This window comes from Balaenoptera borealis, assembly GCF_965194805.1.
Source record: "Balaenoptera borealis genome assembly, chromosome: 11".
NCBI classification, from domain to species: domain Eukaryota; kingdom Metazoa; phylum Chordata; class Mammalia; order Artiodactyla; family Balaenopteridae; genus Balaenoptera; species Balaenoptera borealis.
The window spans coordinates 5,571,789-5,599,694 of NC_138868.1; the positions used below are offsets into that span (position 1 = coordinate 5,571,789).

The window sequence follows — 27,906 nt, forward strand, 5'->3', positions numbered from 1 at the left end:
TCCACCCCAATGCTGGAGGCCCAGCTCAAAAGCCATTTCCTCAGAGACTCCGTGGAGCCGAGTCCTTGCCAGCAGAGTCCTGCATGGAGCGGGCAGCAGCGACATCACCCATGGGGGCCCGGATGGCAGGGACTTGGGGAAAAGAAAGTTGAACAGAGCCTCTGGGTACATGAGGCCTGGTGCTGGGCTATCCCTCAGGCTTCAGGGACCTCTACTGGAGGCTGCACAGCAAGGCCAGAGGTGAAACCAAAGCCAGAGAAGACTAAGGCCAGAGCCTGCGGTGTGGCCCCAAGGGCAGAGGTGCTCATCTGTCCACAGGGGTGTCCTCAGCATGGGTCCTGGAGGGCCAGGTGGGCTCGGTCAGTCCAAACATGACACCAAGCACCAAACGGCAGGCACCTCCTCCTGCTTCCCTGGCGGTGGGCGGAAGACCCTCTCTGCTCCCGCAGGGTGGGAGGGGTGGAGTGGGAGCCCCTCCCCACCCCGGGGGTGCTTGGGCCTGGGCTGGCTGTGGATGCCTGCCGTGGAGGTGGAGGGGATCTGGCACCACCAAGACCCTCTCTCCTCAGGCCCCAGCCCCGTGGAGACTGAAAATGACCGTCGGGCACAAAAGAGTCTGACACAGCCAAGGAGTCAGGCACCATTTTTTATAAAAACGCGTATATCATTTTTCACTCTTTAAAATCACATTCAAAAATCGGCAAAGAAACGCCCCGGGGGGTGAGTAGATGGGAGGGGAGGGCCCGCTGACCCAGCCCCAGGGGAGAGGGCGCGACACCACACACGGCAGCGACTGGCATGAGGGGGCATGCTGCGGGCGAGGTGGCGCCCTGTGGGCAGTGGCACTGACGGGACACGGGGCTTGGGGGCTGGACGGCCGGGGGCGCGCACGGAGCGGCCTGGCGTGGGGAGGGCTGCCCCACCCGGCCCCCTCTCACTGTGCTGCCCGGCCAGCCCAGGCCGGCCCCCTGTGGTCCTGGGCAGAAGAGGCCCTGCCCAGCCCAGGGAAAGGGGGCTCGGGGCCAGGCGAGGCCAGTGCGGCACAATCCACAGGTGCCTTTCTGTGGTCCCTGAGCCTGGGCGCTTGGGGTGGGAAGAAGAGGGGGCTTCGGTGAGGGCAGCAGCAGCCGCTGCCAACGCCACCTCCTGGCCAAGCCCCGTGGTGTCCAGGGAAGGTGGGAACGGGGGACTCTTCCCAAGAAAGGGTGCAGGAGCCTAAGTCACGTGGGAGGCCCTGGGGTCAGGGAGACGACGGGCTCCCTTGTCTACCGACTAGCTGGAGGGCACGTCAGTGCAGGGCTGTGTCCCTGTGACAGGAGGGGCCGCGGTGGGAAAATTCAAGTAGCATCCCTGCCCTGTGGCCTCCCCTGGGCTGGGGAACGCCGGGCCACCCAGCTGGGCTGTGGGCACAGAGCTGGAGGTGGCCCAACTCCACGTGGCACCATCCCTGGGGAAGGGGCAGGAGGGCCGCTGGGGGCGGCTGCTCTCCCTGCACGGCAGGACACCGGGGGTGGGTGGCCCCTGGGGGCGGGGCCGAGGGTGGCTGGGTGGGTGGCAGCGGGAGCCAAGGCAAGCGGGCCCCTCCCTGGGGGCTGGGCCAGGCTGGGGCCACAGGAAATCACAATAATTACAAAATAAAACCTTTTCCGCTTGGCGGGAAAACAAATAATAAAAATTCAACAAAATAAATTAGAGGTTTATAAAAGGCAGGCGGGCAGGAGGGCGGCCGGGCGGGTGGCGGCAGCAGGTCAGAGGCCGTTGGCGCTGCCGCGCTGCACCAGCGGCACCTTGCTCAGCTCCACGACGGGCGAGCGCGGCTTGTTCTTCATCTTGGGCACCCGCTGCACCAGCTGCTGGGCCTCGCGGTAGGCGTCACGCAGCTCCTTCTTCCACTGCACCAGCTCGGGGTCGCTCTGCACACACCCCGAGGTCTGTCAGGGGGGGCCCCCGAAGGCCGCTCTGTCCCCGCCCACCGCCCGGGCCCCCACTCACGTCGCACTGCAGGACGAACTGCTTGCCGCCGCGGATCTTGAGAAGGAGGCACTTTCGCTCCTTGATCTGTGTCTCCTCCACCGACTGGATCTCCTCCATGGTCAGCAGGCTCTGCTGCAGGGCGGGGAGCGGGCGGTGAGGGCGCGGGACAGGCCCCGCCAGCCGCCAACCCCAGGGGCTCCCGGCCCCGGCCCGCTCCTTACCGGGGCCTCGCCCTCGCCCCGCCACTCGAGCCGGTTGGGGAACAGGTAGAAGTACCGCCGCTGCCACTGGGTCAGGAAGGGGTTGCCCATCTTGGACATGTAGCCGTGCATGATGCAGTCCTTGCCCAGGGCGTAGTCTGATGCAAGAGAGTAAGAGAGGGGGACTCAGCCGAGCCCGCTCCGCCCGGGTTTGAATCCTGGGTCGGCTGCTCTCTGGCTGTGACCTTGGCTGAAACCTGAGCCTGTTTCCGATCTTTAAAGCAGGCACTGGGCGCCCACGGCAGCCGCTGACCCTCACCTTCCTCGTGGCCCAGCTGCTTGTTTTTGGTTTTCTTGCGGGCCTCCAGCCGGTCCGTCTCAACGTTGATGGTGTCGAAGACAGTCTCTGCCACCTCCTGCTGCCACCGCTCCGAGATGGTGAGGGGGAAGTTGCGGTAGAGCTCCTGGTCGCTGTCCAGTAACTTCACCGCAGGGACAGGGAAGAGACATCCATCAGCCACAGGCCTGCCTGGCCGCAGGGCCCCAGGGCAGGGGGGTCTGGTGCCACCGCCGCCCCCAAGGATGTTTGGGGAGGAGAAGCCTGAGGCCCAACAGGCAGACGGGGCTGGCGTGGGGTCTCACGGGGCAGAGGAGGGAGGAGGATGCCAGCGGGCTGGGCTCAGAGCTCAGGGCTGAGAGGCCAGGCAAGGCCCAGTACCTTGATTCCTTTTGTGTCCTCCTCATCAAAGGAGCCAATGTCGAAGGCATCTGCCGCATTCACCTCCCCTCGTGGGGGCATTAGCGGGGGAGGGTACTGCAGCAGAACAGGGGCTGACCATCAGCACGGGGCGGGGGCTACAGAGGGCCCCACCCGGCCCCGGCCTCCAGGCTGTTACCTTCTGCAGGAAGACCATCTGCCAGTCCAGGGAACGGAAGAAGGGGCTCTCCTTCACTTCCTGGGCCCTGCAGGGAGAGCGGGTCATCGGGGCTCGGCACCACCCAGGCCGGGGGGCGAAGCCTGGGCTGTGGGGCAGGTGGCCCAGGTTAACTCCTGGTTCAGCCACTCTCTGGCTCTGCGTGCGACCTTGGGCAAGTTCCTTAAACCTCAGCCGGTTTCCCCATCTCTAAAATGGGGAGAACAGCAGTTCCCACATCGTAGGGCTGGCGTGAGTTTTAATATTGTGAATCTTGCAACATCATGCCCAGCGCTTAGTAAATGTTTAATAAACATAGAAAGCTGCTGTCCTCATCATCTGTGTTACAAGGCCCCTCGGGAAGCTGGTCCACACCCACCTCCAGCAGCTGCACGGCAGGCAGCCCTCCCCCTGAGAACACTGGGCAGGGCTGGCCACGCCTCAGCTTGTGAACTCTTCAAAGGAGGCTGGGACCATGGAGGAGGCTCCAGTGATAGGACACAGGCCTTGTCTTCTTAGGGGCACAGGCAGAGGCTCGGGCAGACTGGCCCAGCAGCCCACTGCAGAGGCCTGGACACAACAGTGTGGACACCACCCAGGGCCCAGCAGGGAGGGAAGGCCTGGGACAATGGCCCTGGTCTCAGGCACTCACCCTCGGCCCAGGCAGCCTAGCCTCCTGTTGACGTCCCTCTGTAGCAGCCCCTCCAGCAAGGAGCGGAGCTCGGGGGAGAAGGAGTCGGGCAGCTCCACAGCCTGCAGGGAGGAGGTGGGGGACGTTGGCAGAGGCCCGGGCCCCATCCCAGCTCTGGGGCTCCTGAGGCTGCTTGGGGCAGGGGCGGGAGGGTCCAGGGCCCCAGCAGAGGGAGAGCTTCCTAATTGGTCCCTAGCAGGCATGTCTGCTCTGACGACAGAGAGAGGAGAGCCTACAGGGAAGGAGGCCAGAGTGGGGTTAAGCAGCTGGAGATGGCTGCTGGCCGGTGAGACCCTGATGCCCGCAGGAGACCCCAGCCTCACTGTGGCCACCCATGGACTCCGCCCAGCCTCCCCGGGCTGGGACCCTCCACGCACCATGGTCAACGTCATTCTGTCGATCTCATGCTTGTCTTTGGTCTTGTGCTGCCGGAAAGGGCTATGCCTGGGCAAGAAAGGCCGAAGTCCAAGGTCAGAGGACGGGAATGGGGAAACTGAGGCAGGCAGCATGAACGATCCTTGCCAAAGCCAGGGATGGTGCCACCCCTAACGCCCGGGCAGCAGTGGGCCCCCTACCCCCCCGCCTCCTTCCTGGCCTGGGGAAGAGCCTGTCTCTGTCCTGTCCCACCCGCCCTGGGATGGCCCACTCACCCTCGCAGCAGCTTGAAGAGCATGCAGCCCAGCGAGAACCAGTCGGCGCTGCTGTCGTAGGCCACGCCCTTCTGCAGAACCTCGGGGGCCATGTACCCGTGGGTGCCCCTGTGGGAGCGAGGAGGCCGTGAGTGGGTCCGGTGGAGGGGGCGGGAAGGGAGAGGGGGCTGGGGCACTCACACGCTGGCGTGGGGCTTCTTCTTGGAAAAGTCGCAGGCCAGGCCCAGGTCTGAGATGCGCACGTGGCCATGCTCGTCCAGCAGGATGTTGGCCGGCTGTGGAGGAAGCCCAGTGAGCCGTCCCCCGAGCAGCTCAGGACAGGGCCCGGCCAGGCAAGACGCCAGCTGGGGCGCTGTCTTTGCTCTAGAGGGTATGGGTGTCCAGGGACAGGGCCCTGGGTCGGGGGCACGGAGGCGAGGAGCCGGGCCGGGCCTGTCTTGGGAACGGGGGCAGCCGTGCTGGGAGGAGGGCGGGGCGCCTCACCTTCAGGTCCCGGTAGACGACAAAGCGGTTGTGCATGTGCTCCAGGCCCAGGATGATCTCGGCCGCGTAGAAGCGCATGTCGGCCTCGGAGAAGACCCCGTGCTGGGACAGGTGGTAGTGCAGGTCTCCGCCTGAGGGAAGCAGCCGATCAGGGGGGTGCTCAGCTCCCACCCCGGCCCCCAGCCCCAAGATCCACCTGGGGCCAGACCGGGCACCCACCGTTCATGAGATCCAGGATGAAGCTGAGCTTGTCTGGCGTGTGGAACGCGTACGACATGCAGACGATGAACGGGCAGTCCTAGGAAGGGGTGGAAGAGGAGGTCAGCAGAGGCTGTGCCAGGTTCGGAGCCAGAGGCTGAGCTGGAGGCCAGCTGCCCGCTCACCCCGGTGCTGACGAGGGAGAGCATGATGCGCTCGTTCAGGGCCAGCGTCTCCCCTTGCTTCATCTTGATGCGCTTCTTGTCCAGACACTTCATGGCATACCTGCGGGGGAGGGGCTGGTTGGTCAGGCGGTCCGCTGGTACCTGCAGTGCAGGGCCCCAGGGGCGAGGTGGGGCGGGCAGTCCTCAGGGCCCTTTTGGGGAAGACTAGACACCACGACAAGCGTATGACACACAGAGACAGAGAGAGGGCAGAAGTGCTGGCGGGCCGGGGCTCCAGGGGCCATGGCGGGTACCAGAGCAAGAACCGTGTGTGGCCCTCTGCGGACACCTGCCCATTCAGGGCCCCGCCACCTGCCTTCAGGGCACCCCCCGTGGCCCTCCTCTCCCTCAGGCATGCCACCAAGTGCTCACATCTTGCCCGTGTCGGCCTTCCGGCACCCGTAGACCTCGCCGAAGCCCCCTCGCCCGATGATGCGGTGCACGCTGAAGTCGTTCATGGTCAGCTGCGGGGACGGCGGCAGCAACGGGGTCACTGCAGGCTGCCTGGGCCCCGCCCTGGGGCCACCGTCGCCATGTGCTTCCCTGCCTTGAGCTGTCCCCGCTGGGCTCCTGCACCAACCCCACAGCCACCCCCTGGGGGTTGAAGGGTCGACTCCCCTGGCCTCCCCAGCCCTGGCCCAGCCCTGGGGCCCGGGTCCCTGGGGAGGAGCAGCAGGGAGAGGGCTCTCCACGCCCACCCAGCCCACTCACATGGATGTTGAGCTCCACATTCTTCCACTGGCAAAATCGTGTGAATTTATCGCTGCGAGAGAAGAAACCAGGCTCAGTTGAGCCTTAGGAAGTGAGTGAAATGATGCTGGGGTGAGCCGGCCTCACCCACTACCATTCCCTGGGCTCCCGAGCCTCAGTGTCCTCTTCTGGGGTTGCCCAGGAAGACTGCCAGCCCGAGCTGCCCCCAGCCCCACCAATGCTGGCGCTGCTGTCTGTCTGCAGGTTCCTGCTGGGATGAGATAAGCTTAGGGGTGAGGTCTTCCAGTCTGACCCCGACTTCCTGCTACCACATCCACAACAGTGCTCAGCCCGTCCCTGCTTGCATACTTCCAGTGACACACCACTCACTCCCTGTGGAGCCCCCACTCCATGACGAGGCAGCTGGGACATTGAGAAAGCTGTTCCTTGCACGGAGCTGAAATCTCCCTACAACTCCCACGCACCGTGAAGGCCACAGTGGGCACCGGGGTGGGCAGTGTGTCCTCTCGTGCCCATCCCTACCACCAGCCTGATGCTTCTCAACCCCAACGGGCCCAGCGAGGGGCTAGACAGTCCATGGGAGGGAAGACGCATGGGTGGTCCCTCGCTCCCTTTCGACCCTCCCTGGACAGGCTTGGAGGTGCCTGGTGCCGAGAAGGATGGGGCGGGAGTGTCGGAGAGGTGACCTCTTAGGATTGCCCGCGCTGGCGTGTAGACAGCCCCAGGGGCCCGCGCGCTGGGGACTCAAGCAGGCTGGCTTCTCTCCTCCGCGCCATCCACACCCCTTCTCAGAGCGCCTCTTCCCCACTTTCTGCTGCCGCTCACACCCCACTCTCACCTCTCAATGAATTTCTGGAACACATCTCCTCGGAGGTTCTGACAGATCTCTTCGATGTATGGCTAAAGGAGGAAGCGGGAGGTTGGTGGCTGAGCCAGAGCGGGAGCCGACCAGGCTCCGGGACGTGTGCTGCCCAAGGGGGACTCCGGCTGGGCTGGGCGGCAGCGGGGAAAAGCCCAGCACACACCTGGAAGAGATCCGGAGGCACCTGCTTCCTCACCAGATGGCCCTGGACGTGCTCGATGGCACTTTTCGAGAAGGGCTGGGGAAGAGAGAGGTGTATTCATTCTCCACGGGTCCGCCCCTCCCGTCCCCACGCCTGCGCTGGCACACGGGCCCGGGCACTCACGTGTGAGCAGGCCAGCAGCTCCTTCATGATGTAGGTGTCAAAGATCTCCCGGCTGCAGGCCAGGCGCTCCTCCTCTGTCTCCAGCTTCTCGTATTTCTTGATCTAGAGGACAAGATCCCCGCAGGTGAGCTTTGGCCCAGCGGGGTGCGGGGGTGTCTTACAGATTCAGCGAAAGCAGCCCAAGCCCTGCCCCTTTCTCCACGCACAGCGTGGCCAGGCTAGCCCAGCCTCACCCCCTCGTAGAACTCCACCAAGGGCTTGGCCTCCTCCAGGTGCTTCAGGCAGAAGTCTCGGAAGAGCAGGTACCCTGAAAGCAAACATTGTGCATCACGCCGAGCCACACACCCCGCAGAGGCCTGCCCATCATGGAGGGTGGGGTGGGCTTGGGGCTTCCTGGGCAGAACTGGCCAAGGAGGTGGCAGAGGTGATCTCTGCCCCAGGCAGAGGCTGGCCAAGGTGGCCTCGGAGGCTGACGCCAACCGAAGATTCTTGGATTCGGGGTCGGGGCGCCTGCATCTCTACCCCTCTCAGAATCTGCTTCCTCAGATGGTGGCCGGAAAGTGACAGGTGCCCTGGTGAGGCAGAGGTGGGGAGTAGACTCTGGCGCCCAGGTCCCCCACCCTCTCACTGCAGTCTGGGGCCTGTAGCTCCTCAAGGAGGGCGACACACCCACCGGTCAGGCTGTGCAGGGGCAGTGAGATCCACCCGGCCCAGGCCAGGGCTGCTGCGTGGGGGCAGGAAGGCAGCTTCCGGGCGGGGGGCGGGGGGGGGTTGTCCCTCTCCCTGGGCCTTACACCCCCCTCCGACATCTGGCTGATTCTCACAGCAGCCACGAGAAACAGGCAGACAGGGAGGGCAGGTCCAGCTGGGGAAACCGAGGCTCAGGGAGACCTGTCAGGCAGGCGGTGTGTGGCAGCATGAGTAGAACTCAGGGCCCTTCTGTCCAGTGGCAGGTCCTGGGAAGGACAGGCCAGAGAGTGTGGCCTTGGTGCAGGGGGCCTCAAAGGGCATGGGCCTCTGGGCAAGGGAAGAGGTGAGACGGGCTGCAGGAAGGGCTCACAGGAGGCCTTGCGTGGGCTAGGCCTCATCCTCCCCAGGGGTGGGGGCCGGAAGCCTGGCCCCAGAGCAGCCCTGGAGGGCAAAGCAGAAGGAAGGGTGGTCTCTACTCCCTCCAGCCCAACATGGGTGACCAGGCTCGAGCTGGGTGGCTTTCCACACCTCTTGGGGGCACTGTCCCCACTGCCTGGGCACCTCTGCCACAGCTCACGGCCAGCACTTCTGGTAAGGGCAGACTGGCCTTTCGATAGTGTGACTTTAGTAACTTGTGACCAGGCCTTCCCAGTGGGCCAGGGGCTTTCACTGCCACCGCCTCACCCAGCCCTCCAACAGTCTTGGGCAGCGGGGCTCCTGAGTCCTAGCTCCCAGGTGAGACTCATAGAGAGGTGAAGCAAGGTGCCAGGTCACAGAGCACAGGCAGGGGACCCACACTGCGTGCTTCCCGACACACTGACTCGCTAAGCCTGACCTCCAACGCCCGATCCTGCCAGGCCGGGCCACTCCCATTTCAAAGCCGAGATCCCGTTCTCCGTTCTCCGGAGCTGTGTGTGGCCGGAGCCTGCTTCCCTGAGCCCCGCCTCACCCTTCCCTGTGTGCCAGGTCCGTGGGGTGGACCCACGATGCCTGTTAAGACACGGGCACTGAGGACGAGGAACGGAGGGGCCGGCCAAAGCAGGCTGCTCACAAAGAGGGCCCGTGGGGGCGGGGTGGGGGCGACCACAGCCCGGCGGGCGCCACAGGAAGGGCCCCGCCCCTTCCTGTCAGTTCTACCAACGGCCCCGAGCAGCTGTGCCTGCACCAAGGGGAAGCTGCAACTCTCAAAAACAAACCCCAAAGGAGGAACTTCCCTGGCGGCCCTGGGAGACTGCTGGCCCCGCCCCTTCAGGGGGCTCCAGGGCCGACGGCCAGGGGCTGGGAGGGCACTACGTCACCGCCCTGCTGCCACCGCCCTGCTGCCACCGGGGGGCTGGCTGGCTGCCCTGCCCCCTGCCCCGGTGGCTGGGAGGCCAAACCTCCTGGGAGAGGGGAGCACAGCCCAGTCAGCTGGGGTGGGGCCAGGAAGGTGGCCCCGGCGTCCTCCTGCCCCCATCCCCCGGCCTGGGCAGCTGGACAAGTGGCAGAAGCCCCAGGGCCGGCAGAGTCCCCACCGTACTCACCCAGCTTCTGGGAGAAGATCTTCTCGAAGGTCACCTCGCCCCGGTCCTCCAGGTACTTCTGCATGACGCTGCGGATGCTGAAAGACACAGGGGCCGCGGTGACCTGGAGCCCCCAAGGCTCCTGGCAGGCCTGCTGGCCCTGCTTCCCTGGAAGGTCGCTGCTTCCTCTCCCAGAATCCAGAGTGGAGGGCACTGCTGGTGGGTGTCATCGCTCCCTCCAAGAAGGCAGCCACCCCTGTTGGACCTGACCATGGCCACACCAGAGGGACCTGAGCAGTCCTGTGCCTGCCTACCAAGGCTCTGTCCCCCAAAGCTAGGGTGACCAGCAGGTGGGTGCTCAGAAGCCTGGTCCCAGCGCTGCCTCGTCTGGCTTTAGGAACTTGGCCAAACCTCAAAAGCCAGGACTCACCCATCAGCTAATGATGGGTCACGAAAATATGGCCCATCCTGACAATGGGATACTACTTGGCCAGGAAATGGAGTGAAGTGCTGGTGTACGTGTGCGTCACGGTATAGATAAACCTAAGAGTATTCTGCTAAGTGAACAGAAAGTCACAAAAGGCCACATATTATATGATTCCATTTATACCACCCTTCCAGAACAGGCAAATCTACAGACAGAAAGCAGATTAGTGAGTGTCAGGCTGGAGAAGAAAAGGGGAATAACTTCTAATGGGCACAGGGTTTCTTTATAAGGTGATGGAAATGTTCTGGAATCAGGTAGTGGTGAAGGTTGCACAACACAGCAAATGTACTAAAATCCACTGAATTGTACACTTTAACATAATGAATTTTATGTTATGTGAATTATATCCCCAACATTGAAAAAAAAAGCCAAGCCTCAGTTCCCGTGTCCCTGATACCCGAAGTAAAAACCCCTGCCCCTGGGTCGCCTGGGAGGGCAGCGGAGCAGAGGCCGCTGTTGTGACCACGGAAGCCCAAGCCCACACTCCCCGCCCCTGGCTACCTCCCCCCACCGCCGAGCGCTGTCTGGGAAAGCCACACCTGGCCACGCTTCACGCCTCAGTCACCTCTTGCTGTCCCTTCCTCTCCTTTCCTGGGCCACCTGCAGTCCCGCCCTGCCAACCGGCTGTGGTCCCATTTGGACCTCACTAGCCTGGGCTCCTCAGTGCTCTCAGCTGCCCATGCTGAGGGCCGTGCTGGGCGGTCACACCTGAGCCCGTGCGATGCCCACAGACCTCAGGATACGTGGGGCTGCCAGCAGGCCACGGATGAAGAGGACTCTGTGTGCCCACCTCTCTGTATCCCCGCACCCCTGTTGGAGCCCAGCACAGGGTCCTGCTGCCCATCACCTACTGGAAGGTGCCATACAACCCTGACCCCCCAGGCAGGCCCTCCCAGTCCTGCACCGGTGGTTCTGTGACATTAGACAGCATGAGACAAAGCCTGAGAGGGGCCCCGTCATCTGGAGGAGACTCAGGCAGGAAAGAATGTTCCGGGTCATTGGCAGAGGCCGTGTGGAGAAGGCAGAACCTCACTGGGTTCCTCAAATGCAAACAGTATGTCACCAGGTGACAAAGCCCAGGGCAGGTGGGTGGGCATGGGGGCAGGCAGGGAAGACCCAGCCAGGGATGAGCCACGGGGCAGGGAGGAGGCTCAGCGGACAACACCTGGGAAGCTCGGTCCAGGGCGGCGGGGGAGCGGACAGACTCTGCTGGGGGCACACACAGGAGGAAGCCCAGGTGGCTGATGACACTGGGCCGGGAAGGAGGGGAAGAAACAAGGTGGGGCAGGAGCAGGCTCGCCTGTTGGATGGATGGATGGAAGGACAGAAGAAGAGCTGACGAGCCCAGCTGGGGGTCTTGAGGCCCTGGGCCCCATCAGAGAGGGGGCCTGAGGAGAGAAGGCTCCAGGCAGGGCCAGTGCAGCCAGCAGACGCCGCCCAACCCCTGGCCTGGGCTCGCAGGCGGGGCGACTCCTGCCCTGTCCTGCTCAGCACTTTCCTTCTTAGGTGGTCTGGGTGGAGGCCCAGACCCTGGCCCTCCCGGGCCCTTGTCTGCATTCGGGCCACGCAAGACAACATGGAAGCAGGCAGAGCCGGTGTGAGCAGTCCTGGAGCTGTGACCCCTCCCCCCAGACGCTCGGAGATGCCGTGACCTCCTCCGAAAACTGTCTCCACAGGAAGAAGGGTGCCGATGACCTGGACAGCCCTACTGTGTCCCCATCCTGTGACTCCAGCCGACAAGAGAAGAGCGCCAGCTGAGGGCCAGCGGCCCAGTGGCCCTGCACTACCACGGCAGAGCCGGTTCCCTCCCGGAAAGTGAGGACGCCCTCCACAACCGCAGGGACCCCAAGGCCGCGACGTGGCCCTCAGCCACGCTGGCACACCCTCCCCTCCTGGGGGCCACACACCTGCTCACGTCCCCCAGCCACCATCAAGGACACATCTCCCTGGCCCCGTGGGACACCCAGGGACTCAGGAGAGGAGACCAGACCCCAAGTCCCTCATGCACTTCACACACATCAGAAGCTAAAAAATCTGTGACACTGAGCAAGACACAGCCCCCGCCCTGGGGCCTGCGGACTGGAGACAGGGAGCCCAGGGAGCCTGTGGGGCGCAGTCTGTGCCGACCTCTCAGGGCTCCCAGCTCTGCGAGGGACAGCTTGGGGCCTCCCGTTCGGATAGGGAAACAGGCCGGGGGGTGTGCTGGGTCGAGCACAGCAGGGTGGGCCCAGTCCAAGGTAGTGAAGGCTCAGCAGGGTCAGGAGACCAGGCAGCCGGGAGGTAGGGGTGTGGAGCCCGGGGACCCTGCGAGGGCCAGATTTCTCCTGGGAGGTGGACAAAGCAATAAAGAGGGAAGAAATATCACAAAATGTCGATCTTCCATGGAGCTGGATGGTCAGAGGGAACGCCCAGACAGGTAGACGCAGGTGACAGACAGGGTGACTCCGGTCTGTCAGATGACCCCATGGGGCAGCTGGGCGTGGCCCCTGCAAGAGTCACTGGGAAGCCCCCTGCCCCTGAACCAGCAAGACTGGCGCCAGCTCAGCCAAGGCGGCGCGATGGGAATGCCCAGCCCAGAGCAGTGCCGCCACTTCCCGCCGCGGGGCTCGGGGGCTGGACGTGCAAAGGCCGGGAAACGCGCTCGCAGAGGGCCTGCCCGCGAGAGAGCAGAGCCGGTGTCTCCTCTCCAGGCTCCGCAGCCGGCGCGGGCCTCCTCCCCTCCTGGGGGCTCTCCCACCGCTCGGCCCAGGGTGCGGAGGAAAGGCCCGGGCTCCGCGCTGCTCAGCGACCAGACCCTGCCTCCCTCGGAAGGCTGCACGGGGTGGATGGCCACAGCATTCTTCCCAGCCCGCAGCACTTCCACTTTCTTCCTTAAAAAGAAAAAAATGTTTTCTAAATAAAATAAACACCTCCCCCCCCCAACCAACATGAGGTCAGACTCAGCGGAGTCCTTGAAGGAGAGGCCCCCAAGGCCGCAACGTTAGGGTTTCCTGTCCGTTCCCACGGGGCTGGGGCCCAGGGAGCTGGCAGGTTAGAGAAGTGTGTTATGGGGGATGTTCCCGCCAGGGTGGCAAATACAGGCTGGCACGGGAGGCGGTGGCGGCCTCCTGGGCTGGGTCACCTTCATCTCCCGCCCCCCTCTCCCTGATGCTGGTGGAGTCTGAGTGGCGGCGGGCCCAGAGCAGCATTCCTGTCCCCGCCCAGGTCAACGACTCTGATATCCAGGAGCACGTGGTCCCCAGATGGACTCCAGGTTGTCCGGAGAGCCCAGTATCTGCACCCTCCCCGCCCCAGCCCCACCCCCGGCCCCCGAAGGACCCAGCCCCTCCGGGGAACGGCCTCAGTGGCCTTTGTTGCTGCAGTCGGATGGGTACCCAGGCCTGGGCTCCAAATGGCCCTCCCCACCTCCCTCCCTGAGGCCAGGCCAAGTCACAGACTTTAAATGTCCAGTTTCCCCACTTGTAAAATGAGGATGTCAACAAATGCTGAATGGCCAACACTGAGCTGGCCACTGAAAAAGGCGGAGAGGACACAGCAAGAGGAGAACGCAGCCCTGCTGCGAGGGCCATCAGCTCCCTCCCTCTCCTGAAGGGAGCCCTCCTGCCGGAACCCCCAGCATGCGCCTCCTTCTGGAACGTGATCAGAAGCTCCCCAGTCTTGCTCGGGTCTCAGCCCCACACCTGCCGCGTCCTCAGAGGGTGGGGCTCTGACTGGCGAGCCCGCCCCGCGGCTGGGCCCACGAGCACCCCCGAGCCTGAGCGGCCGCCACTCCACTCTGCTCACAGACCAGCCTCACGCACTCGTGCCGCACAGCCTGGGGGCCCCAGTGGGCAGAGCCCGATACCTGCCCTGCCAAAGGAGCAAGGGCCCCCTGGCAGGAGCTGCCCGGCCCCGTTGCCCGACAGCCAGTGCTGCTCACTCTGGCTCCAGCTGCTCCGAGGAGCAGGCCCAGCCTGACACCAGGGGAGAGAGCACTTCCGCCCTCCCAGCCTAGAGCGCGGGCTGGGGTGATGGGACGGCAGGGAGGGGGTAAGGGCTGAGGGGGAGGACTTCCGGCACCTTCCGGCACCACATGGTTCAAAGGGAAAGCTAAGTCCTTCACTCTGTGGCACACGGGCCTCACAGATGACACCCACTCAGGGTCACAGACCGTAGCTTGTATGGACCGGGCGGGACCGCAGGGTCAGAAGCAAACACTCATCTTGATGGTGAGGAAATCGAGGCCAGAAGAAGCTGAGTAGCTCACCCTGAGTCCCAACCAAGTTAGTGGCCAGAAAATGTCCAGCCCTCCCCGAGAAAGGGCCTCCCACCAGGCAAGGGCCTACCCCAGCCTCTGCCGGAGAGCTGGGTGCAGAGTCCCAGGGGACCCCGGACTCGTGCCCTGCCTGCCTTGCCCTCCACCCACTGCCAGTGGCTGTGGGAGCCCATCAGGCTGGGGGCAGCCTTGGCCGGCACCTGGCTGGCCAAGGGCCATGGTCCCTGTGCTCCCGTGTGACAGGAATGCCAGAGCCACGAAACCTCAGGACGGTGCAAGCTGGCCCGGGGACTCTGGGCCTGGCGGGTCTGGTGCAGCCACGCCGGGAACCGTCACACTCTGGGAGACGACGACGGTTAAGCCAGCAGATCAGAGGCTGCAGCCGCGGCGGGGGCGCTCCTCCGTGGCATTTCCAGGAAACCTGGCACCGAGGTGGCAGCAGCACAAGGAAGTCCCCTGGGGCTTCTTATTAATATTTCTCAATGACTCTCCTTGGGGCTGACAACATCCTCTGAGCTCGAACACAGGGCCACACACCAAATGGGAAAGACCAACCCAAACGGCCAACTCTGGAGCAAGTCCCGGGCCAGGGAAGAGAAAATGACAGCACGGCGCACCACACACGTGAGCCCACCACGAATGTCCGCAGCGACCCAGGTTCCCCAGGGCACGGTGGCCACAAAGTGACAGCTTGCAGGATGTGCGGGAAAAGGCACTCCGGCGGCCTTGTCACACATCACGCCTTCTACCCCCCACAATTCACTGCTGCCATCACCTCAGAACAAACCCAGAACAACTTCCAGGGCTCCGTGCCCTGCAGCTCCCAGAAAGGGGGCTATCCCCGACCCCAAACCCAGAATGGCCTCCAGAGTCAGAGAACTCCCCGCTCAGAGAACAGAGCCGCTAACACGTTCACACCTGAAAACCCACTTCTGAAACCCCGCTCTTTGGCCCGCGGAGACGCTACCCTCCCTGTTAGCAGCGATGCAGAGAGGGCAGGTTATTGTTTCAGAAAAGGCTGCAGCCAAACGCCTCATTTTTAGTACCTCCTGTTTGAAACAGATTAGTGAGAACTCGAGTGTGACTCTGTCTTATGTGTCCAGCAGAGGACACTGGCCCCTCGGGGCCACAGGAACAAAGGGCAGGTGTGCTGGAGGCTGTGCGTTCCTCAAAGACTCTCACGTGCTCGTGGCTTCTGCTCTCTGTTCTGAGGCGGGAGCGTAGTATCCTGGAAGCACCAGCCGTGTGCACGCAGCCTGACCCCACCGGCTCCCAAGCGCTCGGCCCCCCTGCAGAGCCTCCCTGGGTGCCCGGGGCAGGCAGGAAACACCGCTGCAGAGCCTGCCTACACCTGATGTCACCGGGAGTTTACTACTAGGAATTAATCGTGCATTAATAGGACACATTTTTCCTGGGTTGACAGAGCCCAGATTCCCCGACACGGATTCCAACCTGTCATGCTCACGCGCCCTTCAAATCCTTTTACTGAGGGAACGGCAGGCGGGCGAGCAACTTAATGGCAAAAATGTGAAACCCCATGATCTGGAAAGGAGAACAGATGGGAAAAGATGTCCCGGAGACCCATTCCTGGGGAACGCGGGGGCTTCAAAGGCCCAGAGGGAATGACTGCCCAAAAGAGGATCTTGTTTTGTGGGGGGAGGCGGGGGCGGAGAACGCTTCTACTGGAGTGGAAAGTTCTGGGTAAGGGATAAAGGCTGAAAACAGCAGGGTTTCTCCTGGTGATGCAGAACTGGAAGGAGAAGGAAGGGAGAAAACCACTCCTTGCACCTCTTCCCTCTCCACAAATCAAGGGCAGGAAGTCCTGGGAGCAAAGAGTTAACAGGAACGAAGAAGCAGCGGAGGAAGAGCTGCGGGTCTGGGAGACGGGGAAGCCAGAAAAGGGCAGGAAGGAGGAAATCCACGGTGGGGGAGGGACCAGGAAAGGAAGAGCCGAGAGAATGGGAGGCTGCAAGAGGCACCCGGCTCTGACATCTGCCGCTGGGGCTGCCACTGTCACCAGGGAGGGCAGGGACATCTCCTGGGACCGCCCAGGCCGGTCTCCTCCGCCAGGAGCCCAGAGATTAATTACACGAGGCCTCCGTGGTCACATGAAGCAAATGACGCTAATTGCAGGACTGCTGCCGCTGCTGGGAAAGCGAGACAGCGGCTCCTTCAGGGAGAGGCCCAGACCACAGACCCCGAGGGCCGAAGGAGCGGAGAGCTCACCGGTGAAGGGCAGCCCCTCATTTTACCGAGGTGGAAACGGAGGCAGGCTGGGCCAGCATAAGGGACGTGCTGGGGCCCATGTGAGCTGGGACTGCGGTGGGATTAGAAGCCGGTCTCCTGATTCCAGCTGCACAGCTGCCTCTCTCCATGAGAAGCGCGAGAAATGGGTCTGTTTCCTCGGGTTCTATAGGGTGACAGAAGGGAAGGCCCCCGTGCCAACTCAGAGTGGCACTGTGCCCAACAGCTCCTGTTCCGCAGCGCTCAGAAGTCAGAGCTGTGATGCCAGCCCCAGCTCCCGGCCAAGCCACAACCTGGGCACCAGCCGCAGGGAGGCTGCCAAGAGGGACCACCCCAAGGTGGGAACGACTCCAAATGGCACCTTGTCATAGACAAACCGCGGCCTTCGTCCCTGGCCGTGACCTCGCGGGTGAGGGGAAGACGTGACCCCAGGCGTGGAGCCGTCTCCTCCGTGCACTAGCTTTACCAGAGCAGCCCAGCTCTGTCCCAGCCGACGGCGAGGGGCTGGGCCTTGATGGTGCCGGGGGCTGCCCTTGTGCTTCCGGGCCAGGGGTGCCAGCTGGCACATTCCACAAAACAAGGACCGGGCTGAGAGCAGAGGTACAGAGGGGTGTGTGGAAGAAATGATGTATAGCAGGGACAGAGCACTTGGGAGTCCAGAGACCCCAAGTTCAAGTGCCACCTCGCCTCCGTGACCAAGTCTCTTCCCCTCTCCCAGCCTCAGTTGCTTCAACTATTAAGTGGGAAAATACCACCTGCCATGCCTGTTTCCCACAGTCGTGAAAAGGATAAAATGGAGTAAAAAGCACTTTGCAAACTGGGAAGTGCCAGGCAGACGTAAGATACAGTCATAATGATCTTCAGGGCAGGAGACATCTGACCCAGGGGGTGGGCGAAGCATCAAACAAAGGGTGGCATATCCTCCGAGGTGGGAGGCCTGGATTCCTAGGCCCCTCCCCGGCCTTAGCTCACTAACAGTCACTGCTAGGGCCTCTGGTCCATCTCACAGGTGTGGGCAATCTGCCCAATGCGGCGCCGCCAGACGGTGACCCTACCTGAGAACCCATGACACCTGGCTCCTGGTCTCCTGCTGTGTTCCCCTAAAACTCACAGCTCACCTGGTTTCAGACACTATACACAGTCCTGATGTTTCTTGAGCAACTACTACATGCAAGGCATGGCCCTGCCAACCTCACAGGTTGGTTTTTGGATCGACTGAGATGACAAAGGTCAAAAATAAATAATTATAAGTTCCACCATTATTCCTATCACCACCATCAATATCACGGATGTAAAGGGGACAGGAAAAGAGGAACATCTTGTTGCTCACGGTTCTAACACCTGCAGCACCAACCCAAGGCGGGGCCCCATCAGGAGCAATGCATTCTGGGGCGAGATTACCCAAACGCAGAGAGTTCCAGAAAAGGCCCCGCCTCATACTTTGCAGAAGTCCAAACTGCCAGAGGGTCTCGAGGCCACAGCCACCAAGGAGAGCCGCTGTGAGCCCCAGAGGGTGACTCCCCCATTTCCTCCCTCGTGGCTTTGTCATTTCTGAACTCATTTTTGTTCTAACTGTCGTCGCCGCTCCCTGGACAGCCCGCAGCTGACAGTCAGTCTGGTTCCCGTTTTGAGAAATCTGATTGCAAATCTCTTAGAAAAAAAGGGCCCTAACGGCCTTTTCAAAACACAGGCCAATTTTCCTCTCCCAGGCCTGGTGTTCAGTCAATCTGAAACCCAGAGAACAGGTCACAGAGGAGGGCACCAGAGACGTGGGCACCGCACCCCCTCCCCACCGCCGCAGCCTTGGGTCCCGCTTCAAACACTCAGGGTGCCACAGAGTCACGGTCCTCATTTCACACCATCCACATTTCACAGATGAGAAAACCGAGGCCCAGAAATGGGAAAGGACTTGCCCAAAGTCACATGATTAGACCAAGAGAGCTAGGATGGGCCTAGGCTCCTGGGCTGGCAGGGAACCAGCATGGCAACTCTCAGGCAGGGATGGAGGAGCTTCTGGGGCTGGCCTCACTACTCAGCATGAGAGATCGTGGTGGGCACATGGCTCCTGTAGATGCAGAACGGCCAGGGCCCCCTGGCTCAGACCACAGTGGTGGACACAGTGTGAAACCAGAAGCCGGAAGCCCCAATCTGGTGGCCAGCCACCACCCTGGATGCCGGTGACACTGGGCAGGCCACTCACCTCTGGGCCTTCAGCTTCCCCACCTGTTCCACGGGGACAAAACCACACCTGACCTACCCGCCCATGGGCTGCTGTGAGGCTCAGGCAATGGGAAAATACTCTAGAAGCCGTAAAACGCTGGACAGCCTCAGCTATTGTCCGTATCCAGTCCACTCCTGTGCCCAAATCCTGAACAGCTGAAACTTGGATATCAGGTGCAATGATATCAGTTACCTCACAGAGAGGTGGCAGCTGTGGTCCAGCTGCTGCAGGGGTACTGGGACGTCCCCTGGCAAACAGCACCCACGGGGCACCACAGGCGGGCCTCAGCAGAGGAGGGCTTCGAGGGGAGAGGGACGGAGGGATGTGGCGCACACCATACCCTGCTCCCCACGCTACCCCGGCCCCCAAAGCACTCTCAATCCCCACCCCAGGCCAGTGACCCGCCAGAAGAATGGGGAAGATCCGGGAAGACTTGTCTGCCCCAAACCTCACAGAAGTGTCCACCCGAGGGGAGCCAGGGGCGGGGGTGGTGGAACCCCAAGGCGGGGATGCTGAGAGTAGGGGCAGCGAAAGGATGGGCGATATAGTCAGGCCAGGTAGATGGGCAGGCAGAGGAGGGGACTCCACGGGACCCGGGGACACCCGGAGGAGGAGGAAGGGGAGCACAGGGGCCCTGGGGAAGAAGGCAAGAGCGACGGGCTGACGGAGAAGGGGGCCAGGCAGAGTGTGTGAAGGGAAAGGCGGCAGAGTAGGGCAGGGGCACTGAGCGGGTCGGGGAGCCAGTGCAACTGGAAAGCCCCGGCGTTGGGGCGCTCCGGGTTCAGGTGCACAGGGCCTGGGGCGCAGGGGTCCGGTCAGGGCTGCGGGACGCGGAGAGCTGGCGGGGCAGAGGGGGTCTCGGGGCCAGTGCCCGGGTGGTCTGGGGCTGCGGGGTCGGGGCTCGGGGAGCGGGGCCGAGGGGCCGGAGGGCCGGGGCCGGCGCCCGCCTCACCTGGGCTCGGGCAGCAGGATCTTCTTGCTGGCGCGCGCGGCCGGCGTGGCCTTGCTCTTCTCCATGGCCATCAGGTAGCTCACATCGGCCAGCACCGCCTCCAGGTCCGCCATCTTGGCGGCGGCGGCGGCCTCTCCCGCCGCTCGGCTCCGCTCCGCTCGGCGCGCTCGGCCCGGCCCGGCCGCTCCGTCGGCCTCGGGCGCCGCCGCCTGCCTGGCCCCGCTGGGCGCCCGCGGCTCCGCTCGCCGCGGCTCACAGGCGGCGCCGCCCCATGGCGCCGGCTCAGGCCCGGCCCCGGCTCGCTCGGCTCCCGCCGGGACTGCAGTCGGGCCGCCGCCGCCGCCGCCGCCGCCGCCGCCGCCGCCGCCGCCCGCGCCCCGGAGCCGCCGCCGCCGCCGCCGCCGCCTCCGACCCCGCCTGCCGCGCACAGCGCCAGCGAGCCCGCGAGGGGCCGGGCGGGCGGGCGGGCGGGCGGCGGCGCCCCCTGGAGGCCGCGCGGGCTGGACCGAGCCTGACCCCCGCGGCACCCAGACCCCGCCTCAGCCCCCAACCAGGTCCTCGGCTCTCTGACCCTGACCCCCAGCCATGACTCTGACCCCAGACTTAGAACACGACAGGGACCCTGGACAGAAGACCCTAGACCCAGACCTTGACCACAACTCAGATCACAACTCGGATCCCAGACTCCACGACAGACCATGGCTGTGACCCCAGACTGCCATTGCAGAACGTGATCCCAGGGACTTGGATCTCAGACTCTAGCTCTAACCCCTGACCCCTGACCTTGGACAGAGTCAGAAACCTGACTCCAGACCCGGATAACATTCCTGACCCCAGACTCTAAACAGGACCCCAGACCTAGACCTTGGACCACAACCTCAGACTCTGACCATGACCTCAGATCACCACCCTGGGCCCAACCCCCTTCAAACCCAGATCCTGACACTGACCCCCGACCCGCAACAGGACCCCAGATCCAGATTTTGGACCATGACTTCAAACACTGATCCCAACCACAGACCACCACCTTGATCCCATCTTGGTTACTGACCCCAACCTTGATTCCACCCCCAGACTCAGACCCCTACCATGACTCTAAACCCTGGACTTAGGGGCAGGACCCAGACCTGGGCTTGGACCATCAATCCCAGACCAGGGTTCTAGACCCAACACCAAAAACTCTGGACGCGGACCCAGGACCAGGACATCAACCAGGACCCAGACTGGACCTAGAACCCTTAACAGGCCGCCATGGACCCGGGACCTGACAACTGCAGTCAGACTCCAGGCTTACCCCAGTCCCAATCCCCATTCCTGCTGCTCCAGACCCAATCCAGGCCCCCAGGACTCCCACTCAGGACCAAGGACCCTGCACCAACACCACTCCCCGCCCCGGACAAGAATCATCATGATTCCACAAAGTAGGCTCAAACCTCTCTCAGCCTGGGAGGGCACCCGGGTCACTGTACTGCCTGGCAAGGGAAACATACTCTGCTGAGAGCCCACAGTGGGGGGGATCCATGTATCTCAAATCGGCACCCCTTACTCAACACGCCCTCGAGAGCCTCTCTCTGCTTTCCAAGGTGACAAGATCCCCTCCCAGTCCTGGACACATGGAGCCAAAGCCTCATGCCAGTTGGTGGGCCAGTAATCAGAACCCTTTTGCAAAGCATAGGATCCCCACGCCCCACCCCCGCCCTTTGCACTTCTCAGGCTACCTTCTGAGATCAGCCTCGGCAGAGCCTGGAACCAGAGCACATCAGGATGGTGAGGTCTCCTCGTCAGTGGGCGACACCACCATCCACCCAGATACTCATGCTGGAACTCCAGGCATCATCCTTGGCTCTCCAACTCCCCCTTCCCTAATCTGTCACCACACCGTCTTATCTGGCCTCCAGATAAGAATCTTCTTAAACCTGTCTGCTTCTGAGGATCCCCACAGCTGCTGCCTTGATGCAGGCCCTGACCAGAAATGCCTCTCCCAAATCTAGATCTGATAGGGTTACTGCCTGCTTAGCACTGAGAAGCAGTACTCCCGGCCTTCTGGGGCTGCTGAGAGTGGGAAATCAGAGGGGGCCCACTCTGCCCAAAGCAGATCAGGTGAGCAAGTTCCTTAACCTGGAAGTCAAGGTCTTGGATGACTGGGTCCTGCTCCCCTCTCAGGCCTGTGTTGCCACCATCCCCTATGCCTGGGGTCCCCCCACCTGCCTACCCATCAGTTTTTACCTCTGTGCCTTTGTTCTTCCGCCCTGTGTCTGGAAGCACTCTGTGTGCCCTCTTCCCTGGCTAACTCTTGCTCATCCATTAAGACCCACCTCCTCCAGGTAGCCTTCCCCAATCCCCTGCCTCCAATTCTGTTCATCTCCAGTTCTGCACTTACTGTCTACTTCCTTGATTTGAAAACATCATCAACTGCAAGATGCATCATTTCAGGTTTTTGACAGAGGGGTGGGATGTGTGTGTGTGAAGCTGTATTAAATGTTTGCATCCATTGGAAAATGCGTCCTGATGTTAGAAATGCTAACGTATAGAAAAAGGGTTCCTACCTCCTCCCACTGTAACTGAAGCTCCCAGTTCACCTCTTGCCCCCAGTGCCCACCATGGGACTTGGCACAGAAAGGTATAGTCAGTGTTTGATGAATGAATGAGTGACTGAGTGAATGAGCTCCACAGCCCAAGGTGGCACATGGAGTTTGGGGCAGAAGACGGCCAGAGGCACAGAAGGATGCGCCAGAAGGCCTCTAACTTCCTCTCCTCCCACCTCTCCCTAACTCTTCGGCACTCTAACTACGGCCACCTGGGGTTTCTGGAACCACTCCTATTTAAAACATCCTGTCCAAAGAACTCATCAGACCAGAGTCCCCATGAATTCTGAAAAGCCAGCCATCCTGCTCCCGGAGGTGGCCCTACATCCCGGACACCACCTGAAAGCCCAGAAGGCCCTTCCCAGCCACTGCCCAACCGGCAACCCAGGCAGGCCTGAAGCTGGGGTTGAGGGAGGGAGAGAGAGAGGGAGGGAGGGAGGGAGGGAGAGAGACAGAGAGACAGAGAGACAGGGGGCGGGGGGAGAGAGAGTCTCCAAGGCACCCCTCACTGATTCCTGGGACCCTGGAAAGCAGCTCTTGGAAGCCCTGGGCTGGGGAGAGGTTGGTCCCAGCGCGGGCCTAGGGAGGCTTTTTTTGGGTAGTGCTGCCCTCTGGTGGTTGAGGGAGGGTCGATTGTCAACTTGTCTTTTCAGGCTGGCTTCAGTCGTTCTCAACCAACTTTGGTGCCTAGACCGTGCCAGCCTCTGGCTGGAATGCTGGGAGTGAATGAGGAGTGGAACCCCATCTCTGCCTAGCTGGCAGGACTGCAGATACATCATTACCTAGCATCTCGCCCAGATGACTAATAGGTGTTGCAAATTTAACGCGTCCCACACTGAGCTCTGGCTCCGCACCCAGCCTGGTCCCACCTGCTCCTCTCTCGCCTCCCCATCTCAGTAGTGGCTCCTTCGTCCTCCGAAAAAACCCAGGAGTCATCCTCCATTCCTCTCTTCCCTCACTTGCCTCTGCCGCGCCCCCCCCCGCCCCCACATACACATGCTGTCATCTAGCCTGTCCTGTCGACTACCTGGTGTGTCACCCCAAATCCTTCCACTGTGCCCTGCTAAACCCGATCTGAGTCCCATCACCTGGCGCTGCCTGGCGCTGATGCCTGCACCAGCCTCCTCCCTGCCTCTCCTCTAGCCAGAGTTTTTTTGTTTATTTATTTATTTATTATTATTATTAAATAAATAAATTTACTTATTTATTTATTTTTGGCTGCACTGATCTTCGTTGCCGCGCGGGCTTTCTCTAGTTGTGGTGAGCGGGGGCTACTCTTCGTTGTGGTGCACGGGCTTCTCATTATGGTGGCTTCTCTTGTTGCAGAGCACGGGCTCTAGGAGCGCGGGCTCAGTAGTTGTGGCTCGCGGGCTCTAGAGCACCGGCTCAGTAGTTGCGCTGTGGCATGTGGGATTTTCCCGGACCAGGGCTCGAACCCATGTCTCCTGCATTGGCAGGTGGATTCTTAACCACTGCGCCACCAGGGAAGTCCCTATTTATTTGTTTATTTATTTATTTATTTTATTTATTTTGGCTGCGATGGGTCTTAGCTGCGGCGGGTCTTAGCTGCGGCACGCGGAGATCTTTAGCTGCAACATGCGGGAACTAGTTCCCTGACCAGGGATCGAACCCGGGCCCCCTGAAGTGGGAGTGTGGAGTCTTAACCACTGGACCACCAGGGAAGTCTCTAGCCAGAATTTTTACAGGCCTAAATCTAACCCCGTCTCCAGTGACCACCCCTGCACTTAGGAGAAAACCCACCCCTCTCTGTGGCCTGTGAGACCTGCAGTCTGGCTCCTGCCCATCTATCTAACTCAGTCCACTTGCCTTTCCCTGTGCCCTTTATTCTCCAGTCTCTCTGGTCTTCCTTCTGTCACTACAACAAGCCAAGTTCATTTCCACCTCTGGGTGTTGACTTTAGAATTCCCCTTGCCTGGAATGACCTTCCTTTCCCTCCTTTCCGGCAAGAAAGACTCCTGCTCACCCTGCATCCCGAGGGCTGAAAACTTCCTGTTCATTCTTAGTGAAAAAAAAATAGTTCCTGTTCAGGGGGCTCTCCCCGGGTGCCCCCGTTTGTTGTGGTCACTGGTGCACTCTTCAACCCCCACCATGGCGCTGGGCACAAAGTTAGGGCCACAAGGAGAAACAGTATTCAGTGGTGGCCCAGTCTGGTGAGGAAGAAGACCCCTAAATGAATGCCTCTAATTAACCTGGCAAGAGCTATAATGTGAGGAGATGGGGCGCTCAGGAGAAGAGAGTCAGGGGAAGAGTTGGGGAAGGTCTTGAACTTGACATTGTATGCATGTGAGCATGAGTGAGTTTGGGGGTGAGGACTGGCATGTGCCAAGGCCCAGGGGTCCAAGTTTCCTCCTGCTGGGGCTTCACCTCTTCGTCTCCATCCTGGGGTTTGCAGATCCAGGAGGATGAGCTTGAGGGCTTCCCAATCTGTACACCTCACCAGGGGTGTGCAGATTGACCGGGAGAAACTCCTGCCTAAAGTGGACAGCCACCTCTTTGATGTCCGGGGCTCAGACAGTGCCAGGCTCTGGCTAGGCTGCTGGGACTTCACCTCATTTACTCACTCACTTATCCAACAATATTTGTTGAGCTCCTACTACATGCCAGGCACTGGTGCTTGGCCTTGGGGATCCAACGTAGAGAGAGACAGTGAATCTGTGGGCAAACCATACATAATAATAAACACTGACACTTACTGGGTTCTCCCCACGTGCAGGGCACTGTTCCTAGAACCCAGATGATCTCATTTAATGCTCAAAACATCCTTATGAGGCAAGTGACAAGTTATTTAAGAGCCAGCAGCCTCCTCAGGTGAAGTCGGAGAAACCTCTGCGGACTGGCACTTTTGCCAGAGCTAGGCTAGGAGGGAAGCAGCTTTGTTAGGGGCAGGGAAAAGAGCTTTCCAAGCATGTGGAACAGCAAGTGCACAGGCCCTGAGGGAGCAAAGAGCCTGGTTATCCAGGAGGTTCCTACATCTCCAGGAGACAGGCTCTTTGCTCCCTCCCGCACAGTCCAAGGACCTCTGATGGCCCACAACTCTGGGCCAGGCTTCCAGACCGCTGGCTCCGCCCGACGCACTTCCCTGGAGCAGCGGCTCTCCTCGGAACCCTCCGTAAGGTCACTAGCCCCAGGGCTGCCCCGGGCCCCAGTCTCCTTTTCCGCCTTGAAGCTTCAGCGCAACGTGGCCCCGCCCCTGAATCCGGCCCCGCCCCTGAATCCGGCCCCGCCCCGCCCCCCAGCGCCCGCCCGGGGGCCAGTCCCAGCGCGCATGCGCCTCGACGTCCGAGGCTCAGCCTAGCGCTAGGTCTTGCTGCGTTCCCGCCGTGGGTGTCTGTGCCTTGACCCTCTCAGCCCGCCTGTGAGTGTCCCAGTCAGGGTCTCGTAGCCCCCACCGGCCCCACTGTGGCGACTGGTACTTGCCGTGTCAGGGGCAGGGAGGGAGGATGTGTGCGGAAAAGACTTGGGGTCAAATGCTAGTGCCACTTCCTGCTGCCGCTCTGGGTGCCTTAGGCAAGTTACTGAACCTCTCTGAGCACTGCCTTTCTCATCTGTACCCGGGGCGCCTCCCTCCTGGCCTCACTGGATTGTTTTGAGGATAAACGGAGATGATGTGTGTGCAGTGTTGAGCCGAGGGAGATGGCTTGCTGAGTGGCCACTGTCCTGAGTACCTTGGGCCTCACTTGTGCCTCTCTCTCAGCGTCCTCCATGGTCTCTTTTCTCTCATTTCTCTTCTCCCCTCCTCCTTTCTCTACCTCTTTCTCTGCCTTTCCTTTTCTGGGTCTTTCAGGGTGTTTCTCTCTGGGTCTGGGTCTCTTTCTGCTTCTCTCCCTCTGTCTTGCCATCCTAGCACTGTCATGGCACAGTCTGGGGGCATAGCAGCTGGACTTCCTGCCCCCCTTGTAGCTCTCTGGAGTGGGGCGGGTGGGGAGGCAGAAGCGCCAGGCTGAGGGCAAAACAGGTCCTCTCCGACGTTGGGTGTCTGCTCTCACTGTTTCCTGCCCGTACATGGGTGTCAGCGCTGAGGTTTCCTTTCCGGCCTGGCACCTGGAAAGGTGGTGGTAGGGCGAGTCTCCCCAGCCAGCAAGTGCCAGGCCTGCTCTGCTGCTGGCCACCCAAATGGCACTTAGCACAGAGGTGGCCTGGTAGGGTGGGGGGAGCTGGTATTGGCCCTCTCCCCAGGTCTAGCTACATCATTTGTGGGGTCCACTGCAAATAAAATGCATGTCCTCTTGCTCAAAAATTAAGAATTTCAAGATGGTGACAACAGTGCATTAAACTAAGTGTGGGGTCCATCTGAGGGCAGGGCCCCGTGTGACTGCGTGGGTCACTCACCCATGAAATTGGTCCTGCTTCCCTCTCCTATAAATCCACTTTTCATTATGCTCAGTAAATTTCCTTATCCCTCCACTCCCAGGGCAGATGAAGGGGGGAAGCAGAGCTAGCTAAGTCTAGCCCCACCCTTAAGAAGTTCAAAGTGCCATGGGAGGGCTTCCCTGGTGGCGCAGTGGTTAAGAATCCGCCTGCCAATGCAGGGGACACGGGTTCAAGCCCTGGTCCGGGAAGATCCCACATGCCACGGAGCAACTAAGCCCGTGCGCCGCAACTACTGAGCCTGTGCTCTAGAGCCTGTGAGCCACAACTACTGAACCCACGTGCCACAGCTACTGAAGCCTGTGCGCCTAGAGCCCGTGCTCCGCAACAAGAGAAGCCACCGCGATGAGAAGCACGTGCACCTCAACAAAGAGTAGCCCCCACTCACCGCAACTGGAGAGGGCCCGCGCGCAGCAACGAAGACCCAACAGAGCCAAAAATAAATAAATGGAAAAAAAAAAAAAAGTGCCATGGGAGGGGGTGTGGACAAACACCCAGCCTGATTGCTCAGCAGGCACGAGGGAGCTGGGGTAAAGGCTCAAGCTCCAGAGTCCCAGGCCCAGAATTCACGTGTGTCCCAGCCCTGCCACTGACCCTTCACTCTACCTCTCTGAGCCTTGGCTTTATAGAATGAAGGCACCTGCCCACCACCCCCTTCCCCAGGTGGGGTATGGGCGTGAAATGCCATTGCTTGTACACAGAGGCTAGGGAGCAGGGCGGATAGGACCAACTCTGCAGCCAGTCTCCAGGTTTTACTAGCAAAGACACTTTAGGCAAATGTCTATAACTCAGTTTCTCATCTTTAAAATGAAGATAATAATAGACTTGCTATGTATTTACAGTAGCCAAGACATGGAAGCAACCTAAATGTCCATCGACAGATGAATGGGTAAAGAAGATGTGGTACATACATACACAATGGAATACTACTCAGCCATAAGAAAGAATGAAATAATGCCACTTGCAGCAACATGGATGGACCTAGAGATTATCATACTAAGTGAATTAAGTCAGAAAGAGAAAGACAAATACTATATGATATCACTTATATGTGGTATCTAAAATATAACACAAGGGACTTCCCTGGTGGTCCAGTGGTTAAGACTCAGTGCTTTCATTGCCATGGCCCCGGGTTCAATCCCTGGTCAGTGAACTAAGACCCCACAAGCCACGCAGCACAGCCTAAATAAATAAATAAAATATGACATGAACTTATTTATGAAACAGAAACAGACTCACATAGAAAAGAAACTTATGGTTATCAAAGGGGAAAGGGGGTGGGGGAGGGATAAATTAGGAGCTTGGTTAGCAGATAGAAACTACTATATATAAAATAAACAACACGTCCT

At 61.0% G+C, this 27,906-nt stretch overlaps 1 protein-coding gene and 1 long non-coding RNA gene across 2 annotated transcripts; one reads left to right on the forward strand and one right to left on the reverse strand.

Moving 5' to 3' along the window:
- Positions 1 to 633: 633 nt before the first annotated feature.
- GRK2 (G protein-coupled receptor kinase 2) lies at positions 634 to 19,949 on the reverse strand. Its single transcript, XM_082343017.1, has 21 exons — positions 19,584 to 19,949; positions 9,446 to 9,522; positions 7,466 to 7,539; positions 7,233 to 7,334; positions 7,071 to 7,145; positions 6,884 to 6,945; positions 6,046 to 6,097; positions 5,707 to 5,798; positions 5,296 to 5,395; positions 5,132 to 5,210; positions 4,913 to 5,043; positions 4,610 to 4,704; positions 4,430 to 4,537; positions 4,157 to 4,223; positions 3,741 to 3,841; positions 3,071 to 3,137; positions 2,893 to 2,988; positions 2,494 to 2,656; positions 2,196 to 2,332; positions 1,993 to 2,106; positions 634 to 1,913 (listed from the first exon to the last, which is right to left on the reverse strand). Exons 1-21 carry the CDS (start codon positions 19,694 to 19,696, stop codon positions 1,749 to 1,751), a joined length of 2,070 nt encoding a protein of 689 aa, XP_082199143.1. The 5' UTR covers positions 19,697 to 19,949; the 3' UTR covers positions 634 to 1,748.
- Positions 19,950 to 25,473: 5,524 nt separating this feature from the next.
- LOC309605256 lies at positions 25,474 to 27,756 on the forward strand. Its single transcript, XR_014231319.1, has 2 exons — positions 25,474 to 25,544; positions 27,400 to 27,756. It is a non-coding gene; the product is annotated as an uncharacterized lncRNA (long non-coding RNA).
- Positions 27,757 to 27,906: the final 150 nt, after the last annotated feature.